Below are 19,591 nucleotides of genomic sequence, written 5' to 3' on the forward strand. Positions count from 1 at the left end.
AAGTGAGGGAAGGATTTTTCTTTTCTGATGCTAGTCATAGGTTGGTGGGAAGGGGAATTTGGAACCAAAAATTAGGTCAATATCTATTGATATTAAAGTAATCACTTAAGACAGTCAAATCTAAAATCTATCTATTGCTTACAAATGAAATAAAGTAACACTAGGCGAGAATTATGGTGCTGGTAAATAATGAAATAAATAAAACTAGAAACCGATCGGTAAATACATGTTTTTAAGATGAATAAGGATTAAATTTATTAAAATACGTTAATCAATAATAAATGTCACAAAAATACCGCACACAAAATCATTGCAGAATATTTGATTTCAAGAAGAAGGTGACAAGGGCATCTCTTTCCAATTTGATGCTTCTCATTTTCATCGTCTCAAATAAAATGGACCAATAAATACGTTTTTGATTTCGATACCAAATATGCCTTAAACAACAATTTAAATCCCTAAACTCCCCTTGAGTTATTAAAATTTCAAAATAGGTCCTTTTCTAATTTCTAAATTCTAAATTCTAAATTCTATTACCATTTTACGTCTTCCTCCTCCTGCTTGGTCCTCACTCAAACCCCATCAACCTTTTGCACCAGATCAGGTTCGAGATCCAGCGAACCCGTTAAAGGTTCGCATTGCAAGGTAACGTTTATTTAATCAAAGCCATTTTTTCCCCCTCTCTAATCTCCGTTTGGATCTGATTCCTGTTCAACTGTTTCAATCCCACCTCTCTGCGTTTGCTCGTTCTGGTGTTTTCTGCGTGTTTTGCATTGCTTTCTGTTGAATTTTGGGAATTGGGTATCGATTGGTTCATCTGAGTATTTTGAATTTTTGGGGGAATTTGGATTTGGGTTGTGAGAAGCTGTATTCATCAAGTGCTTTGGTGAATTCAGAAGTTTTTATAAGGTGGTTTGCGTAATTCTGATGTTTAGTTGGTTAACGAAATGGGATTTGTATAAGTTTTTTTAGCATCTAATTAAATGGTGAATTTGGTGCTTGTTATTCATAAAGATAGGATTTTTAGTTGCCCATCAATGCTGGTCGTTTTTTTTTCTTTTTCTTTTTTCCAAAAGGGGAACAACCGGTGGCAACCATGGTTCTCCATCTATTTCGGGAGCCGGAAAGACTCACAGAGGCATTCTGGCCACAAGTCTGGCTTCCACACCGACAGCGGGTTTCGAACCCGAGGCCTCCAGCTTTTAGTTTTAAGGAAGCCTCTTAATCCGTCATTTACCACTCGGTCACCAGCTCGTGGTTATCAATGCTGGTCGTTGTTAGTCCATACTTTTATTTCACTGTTAAGATCTTAATGTTGTTGCTCAGATGCGTGGCTTTGAATTTTGATTTTTGTTCAGCTGAATTAGTTACTGTGCATATCAGAGCTATGCGGTTTAGACTGCGTCCGGGATCTTAGAATGAAGTTATTGCATCTATGAATCATTAGTTAGAAAGATGTTATGCTTGATATCCCACCTTCCCAAACTTTAAGACAATGGTTTTCCGAATTCTTTTGGTCACTTTATAATGAAATTTTAAATTTCTCTGTGATTTCATTTGCTGCAGTTTCTTGGCTGGCTTAGCGGAGGAAAAATTCCTAGTTGCTAGTTTTATCTATGTTTGGAGGTGTTGCGACAGTGCCTTCCAATAGTCCTCACTTAAGAAAGTCGGGTAGCAGACCTGTTGTCTCTGATCTGGGTACAATTAAGTGTTTGAGTTATGACTTATGAGTTGTGATTGATATATCTACCATGGGGGGGCTTTTGTTTTTTCTTCTCTTGTCACGGCCTTATATTTATTGAAAAAAATCTTTCAGGTACAAGTGAGCTTGAAAATGGTGCAGAGGAGGGTTTCTTGCGTCTGATAGAGGGAAACGATATGAAGGGTGGAAGCATGCCAAGCATACCAAGGAGTACTGCTGCAATAATGCCATCTCCAGCTATGTTATGGAGATTTAAGGTTTCGTTATGATAATATTCTTAGTCTTTCTGAATTACGTTTCCAGTTATTTTCTGCGTAGTTTTGCTGAATAATTGTAAAATTCTCAACTTGGTAGAAGGAGGGAATTTCAATTTATTTTTCATTATTTATTGTATTGAAAAATTGTGAAATGGATGGCCTGGCTCACCAAAGTTGGATAGAAGTGGATCATTTCTTCTCTGCTTTGCAATTGTGTTGGGTTTCGGTTCAATAGCATGTGTCATATATATTTACATCTTCTATTTCTTGGCTTTAGTTTCATGGCTTCCTAAGTTGGTTTTATGTACAGGTCCTACTGTTCTTTGCTTGGGGTTTCATTTGTTGCAAGGTCAGTTCTTCACAATTCTATTTTTACTGCTGGTGTGAGGTTTCTGATTTTATTACCAAAAAAATCGACAAGAACCAAAAATACGTTAGTTTTGTGCTGCAAGGATGTTGTTACCAAACTAACTGCAAATTTACAGGTTGGATGGGATTCTGTCATGAGGATGAGTGCGGATCTGCGAGATTTATTTCTATATGAGGCATTTTTGTATTATAATCCTCTACTTCTTGTGGTTAGTTTTCTTATCAGAATTGATTATCCTATCATACTTCAACATTCTTTATCCTTCTATTGAAACATTTTCGTCTGTTTTTGACATGTGCAGACTATGATGGTTTGGTTTTGGGGAGTCAATCTATGGGTTTTTGCTCAAGGCAATGTAAACTATGCCAAAATTTTTGATCTTGATCAAAATCATTTGACCCACAGAGAAATATGGAAGGTACCAGTGCAACAACTCGGTCATCTTGAACTATTAGCCTAATTGTTATGGAGTTATTTTCTGTTTCTGTTTTCATCTGGAACTTTAAAGGTTGTGCTGCACAAACATAAACCTTGGAAATTGCAATGTATATTTTTTTCCTTATGGAAACAATATACGGAATTTTAATTTTCATCTGCTTTGACTGTTTAATGGCATTTTTTTAGAACTTTTCTTAATTTAAAAGTTTGAAGTCCATACTCTCTCTCTCTATATATATATATTGGAAAAAAGTAATGGTGTGATGGCCTATTTCATCTTAGCTGTTCCTGTTAATGGGAGGTAGCGTGTTTTCTTTATGGAATGCTGTTGGTTAACTACTTTTGACATATTGGACATTGAATTTTTTTAATTCTCTTTACTTCCCTGTTTCATTGATTCACTCTTACCATTCAGTATGCTTTTTGCAGTGTGCGACATGGATGACAATTGTTGTGCCAACAAGCATGACAGCTTATCTTTATCTCTATTCGCATGGAGAAGTGTCACTTGCTGCATCACAACCAGTGTAATAGATGCATCCATATAGATTTTGAAGTACCTATTTAAGATAGCATTTGTCTGTGATAAAAAACCAAAAAAAAAAAAAAAAAAAAAACCCATAGTTCACTAGTTTGAATGACCAAAGCTTCCAAGCCTAAGTGAAGTATTTCATTTTATAGAATAAACAGTGCAGATATATAATTATGATTGTTCAGATTATGGTCTACGTACTATTATTTATCATACTGACAATGCTATTGTCCATTTTTTCTCTTCCATCTGTTAGTATCTTGTAATTGGGCTAAGTTTTAATTGCATTCTTCTGCAGGTACTATTATATGCTGCTGTTGCAATGCTTTTGATATTCCCTTTTGACATTTTCTATTTGTCATCTCGCTTTTACTTGTTAAGGACTCTTTGGCGTATAGTTCTCCCCTTACAGGCAAGTTTGTTTCTTTCAAACCTAACTGTGGACCTTCTCCCATCTGTTTGATTTTGTTTTCTACTTACTCGAAAGTATTGGGAGAACTATACACACTAGAAAGTACAGTTCTCCCATTTAGTTAATGCTCAGTTGCCTAGAAGTGATATATATTCTGGTCTCATTTACTGATTATTGTAGTTTGTCTATATTATGATTAATTACAGTTATGTTACTTGTTTGGTGAAAACAGGCAATATCATTTTCTGACTTTTTCCTGGCTGATATTTTGACCTCCATGTCTAAGGTATGTATCCTGATGTTTACTTTTACAATTATACAAGTGATTTTGCATGTACTAGAGTGCAATTTTTGTGATTAAAAAAGCATATTAAACTTGTTGATTGTTGTGTAGTGTGTGTGCAAGTTTACTGTGGTTAACCTAATAGGAGTGTAGAATCAAGAAATAATTTGGCATCTATGATATCTGATTGTCACCATGCCTTTTGATTCCAATTGTGTTTGTCATTCCTATGCAGGTGCTTTCAGATTTGGAGCGATCAGTATGTCGAATGGTCCATCGACAGGTTAGGGTTTCACCTTTTAATTGTGATTCTTCTTCTACGTCCTTTTCTCTTTTTGCTAATCACCCAAAAAATTGATTCTTATTCTAAAAGATTGTAAGATGCATTTCAGTGCATAAGAAAATTTGTAGCCTATGCTGAGCATCTTTAACTTTGGGTATAGTAAAATTTGAGCATCCATCTTTCATCTTCTGTTGCTGCCATGAAGCTCTTAGTGACGACTGAGGAGACGATAATATAAGTTGCTAAAACAAATGGCAGTGATGGAGGAATTGCATCAACCAAACTGCTTACTTGTTTCTTCCTATGCTTTTGAGAAAACTATGGTGCCACAAAAAAATACATTCAAGTACAAATATGTAATTGAAGTTGCACAAAGTAATATGTCAAAAAAGTGATAAGGAGATTCATGTGCTAATACACATAATTTGTTATGTATTTATTTTAAATTGTTCTGTTGCATTGTTCAAGAGATCTTGTGGCAGACACTCTGACTGTGTCCCTTCAGTTCATGTTTCACTTTTGTTTGTTAAAGTGTTGCTACTTCACCTATATTTTATTAAGAGGTTTATTTGAAAGCAGGTTGCCACTATTGCATGGTTTGAAGCTGACTCAGTTTGTGGAAGTCACTCTGTTGCAATCCCTGTGGTTCTTGTTTTGCCTTACCTTTTTCGTTTGTTTCAATGCCTTCGACAATATAAGGATACTGGGGAGAAAACAACCCTTCTAAATGGTACGCATACTAGGCCATCTTTCTTACATGTATTTCCTTCAATGGTTCTCATTGGCCTCAAATTCTTTCCTCAATTTGTTTGGCCATATTTCTTCCTATTAGAGATAACCATCATATAATGTAAAAACATCCAGCTATCTGGACTCTGTGGTGCATGCGAATTTTAGCGTGTGATCTTGCAATTCTTATTCTCTGCCTGCTCTCTTAAGTGTGGTTGGCAAGATCTTTAATGGTCTCTGTAATATCTGTGTTGCTTCTCTTTATAATCTCTATTTCTATGTTTCTGAATAGCTGCTGGTTTGTTATGAATTATTGATGGATTTGTTGCTTCATTACACTACTAAATTTTATCTGCTTCTGGTTTCAGCTTTGAAGTATTCTACTGCAGTACCTGTGATTTTTCTTTCAGCCCTCAAATATCATGTCTTCCCTGAAAAGTGGACGACCTTTTATCGGCCCCTCTGGCTTCTCTCAGGTGTTTTGAACTCTTTGTACTCGTTCTACTGGGACGTGACTAGAGATTGGGACTTAAGGTATGTGAAATGTTTTTGTTCATACAATTACCACAGATTCACGCCACACGCAACCAGATTTAGAATGAACTCATGATCATACAATGGGAAACTTAATTTTCCATGCTGTTTGACGATTGTTTGCTTCTTTGTAAATCAGTGAAAAGGTGTTACGGGGCATATGAGAACATGGATTCTTCATGCTTAGAACTTGCTGCATCCTGAATACTATTTTGTCATGCTCTTTAAATATCTTTTTCCCTTTTCTCAGTGGTTTCACTCGGATTTTCAAGATCAGCAAGCAACAATTCTTGTCAAACCTCATACATGGACGGAAATGGGTAAGATTTAACTCGTCCTTAGAGCTAACGTCTCTAGAGCAATCCTCATTCATTGTTTGCTGTTGAAATCATTATGTGAATTGGGTTGCAGGTTTACTTCTGGGTGATAGGTAGCAACCTGATTCTGCGTTGTACCTGGACATACAAGCTCTCTTCCCATCTCCGCCACAATTACCTTACCGTATTCGCAATCACTGCCTTGGAGATTTTCCGCCGCTTCCAATGGGTTTTCTTCCGCGTAGAAAACGAGGTGAACAAGATGAGCTCTAAATCAAACATTCAGCTTTCCATGGCCGACAATCCAAATGAGGAAGACAGTTTACTCGTCTCTAATGGCCACAGCGTATAGACCATCGACCAAATATCGCCTTCCCCAAATCCTCGCCATCCCTAGTTTTGTATAATTTTTTGCCCCTAGAGGGCCCTTTGTTTCTTCAATTGCAACTTACATGAACAAATGAAAAATGTTCCTTGTTGATAAATTGATTAGGCTGTTCAACATTGCAACATTAAGGAGAGTATATACGGCACCTCATTTTGTGAAACGACATTCGTATAACGCTTCCTTTTTGATATTTTTGTACAAGCGATTTTCTACTTTAAACTAATTCAGCTTAGGGAGAAGAATAGACTGAGAAAGCACATCCGATCCAATCAATGTGGCTATGCTCGCTCGCGTCTTTTGACTCCTCGTCGATATCTGAAAGTATGAAATTTTGAGCCAACAGCAATGGTGCTGCTGTTGAAGAATTTCCACCACATATTTCATGCATTTGGTGCTGGCCAATCAAAGTTCATCTCCAGAGTGTTATGCACACGTGGCAAAGATCCAATTCGTCATTCGTTTACCCCTCAACCCAGATAATATGCACACATGCAAGACCAAACCCTCTTCAAGTATTAACCACCCACACACTTCCCACCTGAGACCACCAACCGTCATGAGTTAATGTCCAAATGTTAGCCGCCGGCGATTTCACCGACCGCCATAGCCTGCCGGATCCAAGCATCCCGAGAGTGTTAACCATACTCTCTTTCGTTCTTGAAAAACTGGTGGCTCGAAATAACACGCTCGCAGATGACCTGAGCCTACAAGTCAATGGGCGGAGCTGTGGCTCGGCGGGGATTGGAAAGAGCTTGGATGTGTTTCACGGCGTGAGGCGCCCGAGCATAAGCATACCCAAGTACTTGGAGAGGCTGTACAAGTACACAGATTGCAGTCCATCATGTTTTGTGGTTGGATATGCGTATATAGATAGGCTGCTTCATAAGCACCCTGACTCTCTTGTGTTGTCCTTGAACGTGCATAGGCTGCTGGTCACAAGCGTTATGGTTGCTTCTAAGATGCTCGATGATGTGTGAGTATTTATACCTGCATCGTCTTTAATTTTCATGAACTGGGGGATTTTGATTTGTGTCAAAGATTTGCTGGAATTTCCAATTTTTTATTCATTTGATTCAGATTGACACCAATTGTTGTAGTTCTAAGAAAAAGACGTGCGAGTAAGAGGCTTGTAGCTCAACTGTATATATATGAGCGAGCATTCACCTCTGCTCCCGAGGTCTTGTGTTCAGTTCTTCCCTCGCAACACATGCCCGAGGTTCCACGTTTGATTATGTTTGTGTTGTGCTTCTGTTTACAAAATTTTGCACATGCAGGCACTACAACAATGCGTTTTACGCCCGCGTCGGAGGAGTGAGCAATGCTGAACTAAACAAACTAGAACTGGAGTTGCTTTTCCTGTTGGATTTCGGGGTCACGGTGAGCTCTAGGGATTTCGAGAGCTATTGCTTCCACTTGGAGAAAGAAAATTTGCAGAACGGGGCATGCCGAAGGATTGAAAGGCCATTGTTAGTCCTCAACGGTGTGGATGATGTACCTGAAATACCAGAAAATGCAGAGAGTAATTCCTTACCACCTCAGATATCAGAAGCTACACTGAGTTCCTCACTTCCTCAGATTGTGGACTGACCCTGATTGATTTTTTTTTTCATGTCTCTTGGTTAACCTTTTTCCTTTATTTACCCTTTTTTTACTTTACTTCCGAGCATCGTAGATGTAACTGTGACAATATTCAAAACTAATAAGACACTGCTATGCGGAAAGGTTAATACAAACTACAATATGTGATTGGCTTGAAATATTGCTAGTTGTATTTTCAGTGTAAGTAAGATCTTATGAAGGCCAATGTAGTTTGACATCCATTGATGGATTTAACCCCTTCTAATTAAGGCATTTTGACATCCATTCCAAATTTAGAAAATGTAGCTAACAATATATGAAGGCCTAAATTCAATTCTCTCGAGTACAAGGCAACACTTATTTTTTGTGCAGCCAATATCTTAGAAGTATCACCCTTATGTGGTTTTTGTAATATTAATTTTGAATAGAGAACAACCTACATAGCACAATGGGTACACCATTACGTGATGCCTTGTGTCAATGAAACAAGAACATGAACAAAAATATATACATGTTTTCATTTAATTGGTACAAAACACCACTGTAGTGAAACCCGTGTCATGTAAGTCCTTGTGGTGAATGTAAACAAAGTGATGTGCACCTATCTCAAATTTCAGGGTGGTCAGTTGGTTATGTACTTGTATTTTGTATGTTTGTATATAAAAGGATAAACTCTTCTGTTAACGATCACGATATTGATATGTAAATATGAATCATCATTCCATCACCGCCTCTTCTCACATATATTAGATGACATTTGTGAATATATTAGTGAGAGGTCTTAGTTTGAATCTCGTAGATGGTGAATTTAATATCAAATGTGGTTTTACTAAACTCCTTTTACTTTAATGTAAAATATATGGTTGTACTAAAAAAAAATACCATTGGTGAGCGAATCAAATTTTAAGTTTACTATGGATAAATTCAAATATGTTGAGATACTAGAGAAAACTAAATGGGGAAATACAATGCTAAGCTAATTTAAATTTCCTTTTTGATTGAAATGCCAACATTCACCCACTGTAGACTTGTAGTTAAACCACCCTATACCATTGGTCACCTGGGGTTCAAATTATGAACGGATCCCTATCGGGACATAAATTAAAAAAAAACAAAACCAAACCAAAATTTTAGTATTATCGAAAATATTCGGAGAATTTTGAAAAACAAAACCGAATCAAAATTTTAGTATTATAAAAAATGTTTGGTATTTCTGTGTGGTTTGAGAGGGGAGGGGGAAGGTCAAGAAGCAGATGAAGAAGCCCAATATTTCTATGCTTCTGTTTTGATCTATAAAGGGAAAAGACAAAATCATAATTCATTTGCAAATTGAGCCTGGAAATCCAAATCCAATTTCTTAGCGGTAAACGCCTGAAAAAACCCTCAATGTCTCTGCATAGATACCCTTTCTAAAGAACAAACCCTAAGTACACTAAACCCATACATTAATTTGGTAAAAATGAGTATAGATAAAAATTCATTCAGCAATTTTCAGTTTTTGATTTACTGTGTCATTTGATAAATTGACGACAATTCATATATTGTAAGAACTCTATATTAATTAAATAACAAAAGAGTAGGGTTTTTTTTTTGGGTGAACGAACAATATTATCTATATTAATGTGAGCTTAGCCTCATAATGCGCTAACAATAATGAGTTCAAATTTGCTATTGGCAAGAATCGAATCTAAACGAGCAAGTTTCATTCATTCATGAGTTTTGACTTTTTATTATAGAGTTAATATACTATAAATGAGTCCGTAGGATTTAAGGTATGAAATCAATGTCATAAACGAGATTAAAGAGAGAGACTTGTATTTCAAGTCACTTAGTCCTTAAACAAAGTTTCTAATAGTTTGGAAAGTGAACTAAACAGTGATTATCATGAAAGACCAATGTATATTGTTTCATATCTGAACAACACTTTAATATAATGATAAAAATCTCGTAATCAACCATGTTGTATTTTGATTAACCACTATGGAGATTAAAGTTAACATTGTCTCGTGCTACGCATGTGCTTGTCTATTAACAAATTCACTAAATAATGACCGCTTAATAAACTTAAACCATAAATGCATATCATATGTCAAACATTACAAAGTTTATGTGATGCATTTCACGTATCAAACTTTTTTGTGATTTAAGTAACCATTTGCAAATCTCTCGAACGTTATATCTCAATACCCTTCGTCTAACTTTTGTGATTCGTTGATAAGTTTGCCTATAAAACAAAGGAAGTTTTATTTTTTATTACACATTGAAAAAAAGAGAGCTTAAACACAAAAGGAGAAGATAAAAAATAAAAATAAAAAATCCACAATTTCGCAGCAACGCCTCTCTCTTTTCTCTCACTTTCGTCAATGACGAAAGACACAAGCTTTCGCTCTCTGTAAATTCCAGAGATACATGCTCGATGATGGGAAGGAGGACCTGAGGTCTTCAAGCTGATTCTTCACCAACACTTGCTTCTCAAAACGACGCCGTAAGCTTCTCAAAACGACGAATTCTCGTTGGTTAAAGTCATGGCCGAGTCTTCAAAGGAAGAGCTGCTTCAGCTCATCAAGCGCTTCGGGGCTTATCTCACTGTCAAGATGTCCAGTCTATTCCCGATCTCCCTCCACAATCTGGTTCGCACCTCAATTTTGTGCTTGGTTTCGTTATCTTTTCGAATTTTCTCACGGATCTCCCGTCAAAAATTGTTCCTTTCTGTCGATTATCTTCAATTGCTTCATGGGGTTTTCAATTATGTTCCAATTTTTGTTTGTTCATTTGATTAGGGTCCATTTGGGTGCTTGTTTTGATGTGGATTGATTTGGGATGTAGGTTTTTTGAGAAAATTTGGTGTGTAAATGGTCCATAACTGGAAATTAGAGGAATTTGGGGATATGACCATATTGGTATTTTGTAGTACAGGGAAAAAAGATTTGTACTTGCGAACATTTTGATGTTGTTATGAGTTGGGCCATTGGATTTTTCAATTCAAATGACTTAGTGAAGCTTAATCTTCATTACTTTATCTCCATTTTATGAATTGTGATGCATGCAGCCGCGACTGTGTCTGTGTCTTTGTCTGCGCCGTGTCTTGTAGTATACTCAAGAACCGTGGTCATGTATGTTAGTACTCAGGAACCTGTAGTTACCGCATTAGTGTACTTTTTGGACAATGACTGCCTTTGAACTGATTGTCAATGCTATGAGTATAATTGACTAAGGTGAAGAGATAGATACTCATGAGATAGGTGAAGCTAATGCGAACCCTGTCAAGTGATGGGTTGTCTAGAAGTATCAAAGTAGTGCTGGAATGGGAATGCATTAGTTGAGTTGTCTAAAGAAATTTTATATGGTGTCAGAATTCACGTTCTATTGGGGCAATTGCGGGCTTTGCTGTCGCAATAGTTTTCACATGGAGGCTGCTGAGACCACCGAGTGGACCTCAAAGAAGGCAACCCAAGCGGCAGGCACCTGCATCGAGTAGTTCTGGCATCAGTTCAAATTCAAATGCAACATTGACAACTCCGGGAGTTTCATCTTCAGAGGACTCAAGAACCCAAAACGTTGTTGATGAATTTTTTCAGCCAGTAAAGGTAACTGTCAAGTTATGAGTCTGCCGTATGGGTTTGGGTACCACTTTGTATTAATATGGTTTATACTGAAGCCGTTTCTTTTAATTACAGCCTACTTTGGGGCAAATAGTTCGGCAGAAACTGAGTGAAGGAAGAAAGGTAAGTGTAGTGCTTTTCAGCGTCTCACTGCATGTTGTGAAAAATTCATGGTGAAGTTACAGAACCTAAGGTTTTACTTTTAGATGTTGCTGTACTTCACAACTAAAACCGCCAAGCTTCAAATGTTCAATACTGGCTATTTAGCTGGTATTTGATACACTGTGGAGTAATTTAACATACTGAGAATCTGTTTGATTTTTTTTTAGGCAAGAAAATTATTGATTTTGAATCAACAAATTGACCCTTTAAGCTTATCTGTAGGTAACTTGTCGTTTACTCGGAGTAATCCTTGAGGAAAGTACCCCGGAGGAACTTCAGGTGTTCTAATTTTCTTTCCAGCAACATTCTTTCCGTAAATTTGCTGCTAGAAATTGGTACCAAAAAAGGATTAACATTGCCTTTTTACGTTGTTCCTGGCAGAAACAAGTTACTGTGAGGTACTCAGTGCTGGAAGTACTCTTGGAGATCACAAAATTTTGTGATCTGTATCTCATGGAAAGAGTTCTTGATGATGAAAGTGAAGTGCGTGCAAGCCTCTGTCTCAATCATTTTACTTGTGCTCTATAATTTTGTATGAGTTTAATAGGTTTCCTAGATTGTTGTTTTACTTCATTTCTTTGCTCATGGTATTTGCCTTTTTCTTTTCATTCTCATTGCCATTTATGAAACGATATTGCCTATTGCTTTCAGAAAAAGGTTCTAATGGCTTTGGAAGATGCTGGGATTTTCACATCTGGAGGTTTGGTCAAAGACAAGGTAGGTATATGGATTGATAGCATTATGAGTTAACTTTTAAAAATCCCACCAACTCTTTTGGTTATTCTGCTTCTTGTTGGTTTATGTGTGCATGTAGTTGTTTTTGGCTTTCTCGTCATTTTTTCGTTCTAATGTCAACCATGAACAAACAAATTTTATTTGAGCCCATAAGGAATACAATAGAGCTTGTGGAATGAAACATGATCTTGGAAACTCACCAGTACTTGTAATCTTGAATTTCACCATTTCCGTGTGGGTCGAATGAGATTAAGGCTTGGTTTGGTACTGAGGTGATTCTGAAAAAAGCTAGGAGCTTTTTTTGTGTTTGGTAAACATTCAGCTTCAGCTTTTTTTCACAGTTTTGGGTGAAAAAAAGCCAAAAACAAGAAGCTGCAAAACCCAGCTTTGAAAAACTGGTTTTTTTTCACATCTGTTTTACATTAAAGTTTACCAAACACTATAATACTGTTTTTTTTTCTCAAAAGCATTTTTACAAAAAAGTTTACTTTCTCTACAGCTTTATTTCACAGTCGCTTATTCTCACAGCACAGCAAAAGTAGTTTTTTTTCAAAGCACAGCAATACCAAACCAGCCCTAAGAGTTATAACGTATGGAGATTGTGGTTTGCAGAAGATTAGGGGTCAACCCTGGAAGGAAGGCCCAATAGTTGCTCAAATTTCGAATTAACTGTGGTTTGAGTTGTGTTCTTGAATGAATCAACCAATAGGCATATTTTTCAAGTATATTGAGATGTGCTTTCCTGATTGTCTTATTATTTTCTAGTCAGTTTTGGAAGTGTTTTTGTTATAATTGATAAATGAACTTACTATGACTAGTCTTGCATGGCGCAGTGAACTGTGCGATATACTCTCACTACTAGGATACTAGCTTGTCAATCTAGTTTGCGTTTAGAGAACATGACAAAATATAGGTGCCCATCTGATATTTTCAATTTTTCAGTAGTTTCCATACATTTCAACTTGCCAGGATGCTGCTATTTCATTCTGTTTCTTGCGTTATTTACAGTCTCGTGATTTGATTGCAGGTTCTCTTCTGTAGCACAGAGAATGGACGGACCTCTTTTGTTCGGCAATTGGAACCAGATTGGCATATCGACACCAATCCTGACATCATATTCCAATTATCGGTATATTCTTATTACTTACCTAGTTTGTCTACACAACATTCTTCGATTTCATTCCCCATGTTCTGATGCATACGCTTCATTTCCATGGCTGTCATCTGAGTTATTCCTTTATTTGTTGGTTACAGAGGTTTATCAAGTATCAGCTTCACATATCTCCTACCAGAACGGAACGGGCTGCTTCTAATGCTTTCAACTCCCCATCCTTGGAACAGTTCTTTGGACGTGTTTGACGCCCCGAGAAACGAAAGATAAGAATATAATGTTTAGGTTTCTATTAGGGTCTTCTTTTCCCCACATTCGGGTTTTGTGTCGATCGTACTTTTGAAGTTCGGGCTGCAGCTTGACAATGCTAAACGTCGGTCTTCGTGTCGGTGTATTTTTGTATCCTGTCGTTGGTAGTCAGATGATAGACTTGCTCTGTATCACCGCACTGTTTCAAGGGACAATCCCATTGTTTGAAATTTGTGTAATAGATTGGATCATATCGGAACTCCGACTTGAAATTTTCATGAATTTGTAACTTACTATCCGTGTGCAAGTTGGAAGTTTGAAAGTACTCTTAAAATGATTAAGGGCTAGTTTGGTATATCTGTGCTTTGAAAAAAAATTGTTTTTGCTGTGCTATGAGAATTAAGCTTATTTTTGCTACTTCATGTTTTTAGCTTTTTTTTATCCAAAACTGTGAAAATAAGTTGTTTTTAAGTGTTTATCAAACATCTTTTTGAGCTCAGCCTTTTTTTTTTATACCCGCTTTTTATAAAAGCAGTACCAAATTAGTACTAAAAACTCTTTTGTTGAAAATGTTTTCTGAACCAATTCTTAGTAAAACGCGAGTGAATTATAGAAAAATATTTAAAGTTTTTTCTAGAAGAAGCACACAATTCAATCAAGTGCTATTGGAACCTCAAAATGTTTTCTTTAAAAACAATTTCAGTCATAAATGTACTTAACTAGCCCTAAATTGCAAACTCCATACACCAAAGTAAAGTTTTTCCAAATTACAATTGTTGATGCACAAAATCAGTAGGTACTTTGGTACAACAGAAAATGTTAAGTTTGTGACCTTCTCTAGATTGCCCAGGTCACTAGTGTGGATAAGTATGTAAATGGATAGAGATAGGGAAGCAAACACAAGATGTACGTGATTACCCTGATTGGCTACGTCTACGAAGTAGAGGAGTTCTCATTAATAGTGAAGGGTTTACACAAGTACATAGGTTCAAGCTCTCCTTTAGTGAGTACTAATGAATGATTTAGTACAAATGACATTAGGAAATATTGTGGGAGAATGATCTCCTTTTATAGAAGAGTTTCTAGCTTTGTTTTGACATTGACACGTGTTGTATTGTGATTGGCTTCTGATGTTAACACGTATCGCGTTATAATTGACTTCTGATGTCGACACGTGTCGCGCCGTGATTGGTTTTCTAGTTGGAAGGAAACTCTTCTGGGTTCTTGACGGTATAATGTTGACCGGTGCTCAGTAGTTTCGGGATAGTATGGTACAAACAATGCTCTCCTAAGTTCTCGAGTGAGGGAAGCTCCTCGGTTGGGGACTTGTAAGATCCAAGCCGCTAAGTAATCACGAAACTTCTAAGTACCGAAGTGTGATATCGTCTTCACTTGCCTTATCTGTCTCATAGGTAGATGTGGCATCTTCTCTGGAAATACTTTCCCTCCATCCAGGGGTGGTATCTTTAACCGGTGGAGATGCACAAGGTAATGTATCAATTTGACTTGAAGTTTACTTGTAGTATGAGTCCCCCAAGTCGCCAAGCTAGGAGATTTGCCGAAAGAGGTGACAGACAAGATAAGCAATCAGAGTTCCAAGCAAGCAGTCCCAGATCAGAAGTTTGATTTCGAGCTCCGAATGATTGTTCTCATTCTCCCTATCTTGCAGGCAGCAAAAAAGATAAAGAGAAGAAAAATGAGAAGAGATGATATGAGATACTTTTGCTTTTGAATAAGTAACTTTCCACAGATTTATTCTTAAACTGGGCTGGAAGGTTTTCTGGTTTCCTCCAGAGTATAAGGCCGACTCAAGAATTTGAGGGTCAAAACAAGTCCATCAAATCTAGAGTACGTTCGACCATAATGATATGGGATACTTTTGCTGTTGACAAAGTAGTGGATGTATCAGCACGTGTTTTGTTACTCTTATCTCCACATGCTTCCTTGTATCATTCTCACTTGCCCTATCTATTCCTCAGGCAGATGTGGTATCTTTTCTGGAAGCATAAGATGTTGAAGATGAGTACTCGAGAGCAATGCCAGGTAAGTAATCAGGCAAGAGGTTTCAGGCAGTCAGTTCCTGACTAGAAGCTTTATTCCAAGTGCTGATTGATTGCTCTCTTTCTCCTTGTCTTGCAAGTAAGAACAAGGCCAAAGGAAAAGACGGGGAAAAAGCATGATATGGGATACTCTTGCTTTTAACCCTGATGATATGAGATACTCTTGCTCTTGTGTGGCTTGTTTGCAGAGGTATTATCCGGGGGAAAAGAAGCTGAGTATTTCGAGAGACTCTGCTGAAAGTGCTCTCTCGGATGTGAAGAAAAATTGAGCATTTTTTTTATTTGCAGGTCTACCTGGCCGTGGAGGATAAAGGTCGACATATATAGGAATTGTCCCAACAACGAGTGGTAACACTGTTCCTTTACCTTTATTGGTCATAGCAATGTAGTGGGAGCTGCAAGATTCACGTGTTTTAACTTTGTCAGAGCACTTTGAAAAAATGGTCTGTGGTATCTGGAAAGCTGATGTTGCGTGTGAAGATTGTAGACAAGATTTATCCAAGGAAATCTACCTCTCGAAGTTCGAAGAGTGGTGCCTCTTCGATTTTCGAACAAGCAATCCTGTCGAGGATCTGGCTTTCGAGATTCGGAGAATGGTACCTCTTCAATTTTTGATAAAGCAATCATGTTAAGAGTCTGGCTCTTGAGATTCGGAGGGCGGTGCCTCTTCGATTTTTGAGCAAGTAATCCTGTTGAGAGTCTGACTCTCGAGATTCGGAGAGTTGTGCCTCTTCGATTTTTGAGCAAGCAATCTTGTTGTGAGTGTTTTCTCGAATGTGAGTAAATGTTTGACATTTTTGCCAGTATGCCTTGCCACAGAGCAAGGATGTTGACACATATAGGGACTTTCCAGTTATCAAGCAGTGGTGCTGTTCCTTTACCCTTGTGGATAATAGTAGGGTAGCTGGACTTTCAAAATTTATGTGTCTAAACTTTGTCAGAGATATTTTGCAAAGTTATCTGTGGTACCCGATGAGTTGATGTTGCGTATGGGGATTATCGACATATTTTACTCAAGAAAATATGCTTCTCAAAATCTGGAAAATGGTGCCTCTTCGATTTTTGAACCAACGGTCATGTTACCCTTTCTTTTATAGGGGCACCAATTGTGTGCAAAAAGTACGTTCAGAGAGTTATTACTTGTATGAATTTTCCCTTTATTTTTATACTTTAGAGATTTATTGCACCTCATTTCTGAGAATGTCTGGCCAATCCGACCGTCGTTTTGACTTGAACTTTGGTGAAGAGGCAGCCATGCCTTTTCAAGACAACATATGATGTCCATTCTTCTTATCCCCTACTTGTCCTCTTACCGTTGGAGACTCTGTGATGAAGAATGATATGACAGTTACGGTGGTGGCCATGAACATTCTCACTCCCAAAGATAACATACTACTTTCCAAACAGTCTGATGAGTTGGCTATTAAGGATTCTCTGGCTTTCAGTGTTCAGTGTGCATGTTCTGTGTCTAATATGGTCCAACGCCTATTTACTCAAACCTGCCAAGTTGAATCATTGGCGGCTAAAGTGATAAGTCTCAAACAAGAAATCAGAGGGCTCAAGCATGAGAATAAACAGTTGCACATGCTTGCACATGACTATGCTACAAACATGAAGAGGAAGCTCGACCAGCTGCAGGAATCTGATGGTCAGATTTTATTTGATCATTAGAGGTTTGTGGGTTTGTTCCAAAGGCATTTATTGCCTTCATCTTTTGGGGCTGTACCGCGTAATGAAGCTCTAAATGATCAACCTCAGGTGCCTCCTCCTTCTGGGGTTTTGCCCAGTACTGAGGCTCCGAATGATCACCCTTCGGTGCCTTTTCTTTCTGGGGCACTGCCGACTGCTGAGACTTCTTCTGAGCAACCTTTGTGAAGGCTCCCTCTTGTTTGTTTATTTTGATTCATGTATATGTACATATTTGTAACTTATCAGAGATATCAATAAATAAGATTTGTTTCATTTCAACGTATTGTGTTAAATACACCAAAGTCTTCTTCACTAAGTTCTTTGAATTTTTCCTTTTGTTGAAACTTGTATGTTGAAGCTTTGTGAGTGAAGCATGTAGGTTGAAGTAGTGCTCCCTTAATTTCCCGAGTGAGGAAAACTTCTCGGTTGGAGACTTGAAAAAATCCAAGTCACTGAGTGGTCGTGAGACTTCCGAGTATCAAGGTGCAGTAGCATATGGTAGGAGTCCCCCAAGTCTTCGGTCGAGGGAGTTGACGAAGGAGATGTCTTGCTAGTGGCCAAGTTTCCAAAGTAATGATTATTATTACTTTGTTATTATTATTGTTTGTAACGGTTATCATTACTTTGATCACTTTATGACCACTACCATAAAACGTGGCAAAGTCTGTACACCCACTACACCATTTACATTATATAATTATTTTATCACCTCATCTAACCAAATTGGATATCAACAACTTGAATGAAAATAATATATATATATATATATATATATATTATTTATTACCCAGTGACATATACCCAAGTACATGTGCAATATTTATTCATGGCCTAGAATATTGTGACTGCCATTAAATTATGTCACTTATACAACATGTGATTTACCACACGACTGAATAAATTATTTATTTATAGAAGGCATATAGTACAATATTTTGCCTTGACAAACTTTATCAATTTGATTTATTCATTATACGGTCATACTTATACTGTCATTTATTGTCAGGAATTATTGAGCAACTAGATCCACTGATCAACATTGTTGCTGATTAAAAGAACCCAATATGCAAATCCGACAAGCGGACCCGAATCATATCGAGAATCAACTCATAATGAGTGCATGTCAACATAAAGTAGATACTTGTAATGAGGAATACCACGAGCCGAGCCGCCTCGCAATGAGCATAGCCTCGCAACGAGCATCGTCTCCAGCCGAGCAGCCTCGCAACGAGCATCGCCTCCAGCCGAATAGTCTCGTAACGTGTGATACCTCTAGCCGAGTATTGCTTTATGTTGATCATTGCCTTGTGTTGAGTACTGGTTCAAGACATCTAGCCACTTCGGCCCGTACATGGATTGAATTTGAAGTCTCCAGCTAAAAGACTCTCTTGACTGAAGACTTGAGGGACTCTTGTTGGTACCATATATTGAGCTTCATCTTTGGGCCTCATCCCTAAACCCATGATTTATGTAAGAAGGGAGAAAACCCTTATTCTATAAAAAAAGGCCTCACCTTCACTAAGAGGGGACTCACATTCAGCCTCACCTTCACTAAAGAGATCCACATAGTCTCACACTCAACCCTCACAACAATATAGAGGGCAATACCCTCCCAGCCAAACAGAGAGCAAAATGACAAGGACTGCATCCACAGAGAGCTCCCTTGTTGATCTATTATAATCCATACATACAACATCAATGTGGACGTAGCTCAAATATTGAGGGTAAACCACAATACATCTTTGTGTTCTTGGGCGTTTGTGTGATTCACAGTCAGACTTACGTTGATCCAAGATCCTTCGAATTTTGTGCATTAACAACAATCATAATTTGGCTTTATAATAAAGTGAAGAAAATATCTTAATTTAGTCGGCAAAGCAAATGAAAGAAAGGTGTTTTTTTCTTTCAAATATATCCCCTTTTTTTCACATAAAATGAAACAGTCATATCAACCCTCGCATTTTAGTGGTGTGACAATGTTACAGATGTTAGCGGTTATATTTTATTTATAAAATTATTTAAATTTTCTATTTTTAATTCAACTATTAATTTTTTACTACTTAGTGCTATGTAGCATTACAGAACAATTACATATCTTGATTAATTTTTTAGAATATTTTTAGAGTTTGTCCATCATTTATTATTTTGATCATTTAAAAA

At 37.4% G+C, this 19,591-nt stretch overlaps 3 protein-coding genes across 7 annotated transcripts; all 3 read left to right on the top strand.

The window, feature by feature from the left end:
• Window positions 1–309: 309 nt before the first annotated feature.
• Window positions 310–6,405, top strand: LOC103442583 (uncharacterized). 5 transcript variants are annotated; one of them, XM_008381384.4, is made up of 14 exons: window positions 310–645; window positions 1,567–1,698; window positions 1,817–1,959; window positions 2,270–2,308; window positions 2,445–2,537; window positions 2,631–2,747; window positions 3,197–3,292; window positions 3,598–3,711; window positions 3,944–3,997; window positions 4,230–4,277; window positions 4,857–5,007; window positions 5,375–5,540; window positions 5,791–5,860; window positions 5,952–6,405. In XM_008381384.4, the coding sequence occupies exons 2-14, from the start codon at window positions 1,617–1,619 to the stop codon at window positions 6,207–6,209; spliced, it is 1,431 nt and encodes a 476-aa protein (XP_008379606.1). In that variant the 5' UTR covers window positions 310–645; window positions 1,567–1,616; the 3' UTR covers window positions 6,210–6,405. The 5 variants fall into 5 exon arrangements, with proteins under 5 accessions (XP_008379606.1, XP_008379608.1, XP_008379610.1 ...); XM_008381386.4 differs by having other exon boundaries at window positions 429–645; window positions 1,567–1,671; XM_029107971.2 differs by lacking the exon at window positions 310–645 and adding an exon at window positions 682–909 and having other exon boundaries at window positions 1,567–1,671.
• A 23-nt stretch (window positions 6,406–6,428) lies between these two features.
• On the top strand, window positions 6,429–7,978 carry LOC103442584 (cyclin-U1-1). The gene is made up of 2 exons (XM_008381389.4): window positions 6,429–7,218; window positions 7,520–7,978. The coding sequence occupies exons 1-2, from the start codon at window positions 6,818–6,820 to the stop codon at window positions 7,830–7,832; spliced, it is 714 nt and encodes a 237-aa protein (XP_008379611.1). The 5' UTR covers window positions 6,429–6,817; the 3' UTR covers window positions 7,833–7,978.
• A 1,962-nt stretch (window positions 7,979–9,940) lies between these two features.
• LOC103442585 (peroxisome biogenesis protein 22) lies at window positions 9,941–13,975 on the top strand. Its single transcript, XM_008381390.4, has 8 exons — window positions 9,941–10,453; window positions 11,177–11,410; window positions 11,501–11,548; window positions 11,810–11,866; window positions 11,969–12,070; window positions 12,239–12,304; window positions 13,350–13,451; window positions 13,577–13,975. Exons 1-8 carry the CDS (start codon window positions 10,349–10,351, stop codon window positions 13,679–13,681), a joined length of 819 nt encoding a protein of 272 aa, XP_008379612.1. The 5' UTR covers window positions 9,941–10,348; the 3' UTR covers window positions 13,682–13,975.
• The last annotated feature ends 5,616 nt before the right edge of the window (window positions 13,976–19,591 follow it).

This window comes from Malus domestica, chromosome 09, assembly GCF_042453785.1.
Source record: "Malus domestica chromosome 09, GDT2T_hap1".
In the NCBI taxonomy this organism is placed as follows: domain Eukaryota; kingdom Viridiplantae; phylum Streptophyta; class Magnoliopsida; order Rosales; family Rosaceae; genus Malus; species Malus domestica.

What these genes read in the sequence shown, in the direction of transcription:
- LOC103442584 (XM_008381389.4), top strand. Translation starts at nt 6,818, where the DNA reads ATGTTAGCCGCCGGCGATTTCACCGACCGCCATAGCCTGCCGGATCCA. An exon ending in TCTAAGATGCTCGATGATGT is followed by an intron (nt 7,219 to 7,519) that starts GTGAGTATTTAT and finishes TTGCACATGCAG; the next exon opens with GCACTACAACAATGCGTTTT.
- LOC103442583 (XM_008381384.4), top strand. Translation starts at nt 1,617, where the DNA reads ATGTTTGGAGGTGTTGCGACAGTGCCTTCCAATAGTCCTCACTTAAGA. An exon ending in GAAAACAACCCTTCTAAATG is followed by an intron (nt 5,008 to 5,374) that starts GTACGCATACTA and finishes TTCTGGTTTCAG; the next exon opens with CTTTGAAGTATTCTACTGCA. An exon ending in ACTAGAGATTGGGACTTAAG is followed by an intron (nt 5,541 to 5,790) that starts GTATGTGAAATG and finishes CCCTTTTCTCAG; the next exon opens with TGGTTTCACTCGGATTTTCA.
- LOC103442585 (XM_008381390.4), top strand. Translation starts at nt 10,349, where the DNA reads ATGGCCGAGTCTTCAAAGGAAGAGCTGCTTCAGCTCATCAAGCGCTTC. An exon ending in GTACCCCGGAGGAACTTCAG is followed by an intron (nt 11,867 to 11,968) that starts GTGTTCTAATTT and finishes TGTTCCTGGCAG; the next exon opens with AAACAAGTTACTGTGAGGTA. An exon ending in TTCTTGATGATGAAAGTGAA is followed by an intron (nt 12,071 to 12,238) that starts GTGCGTGCAAGC and finishes TATTGCTTTCAG; the next exon opens with AAAAAGGTTCTAATGGCTTT.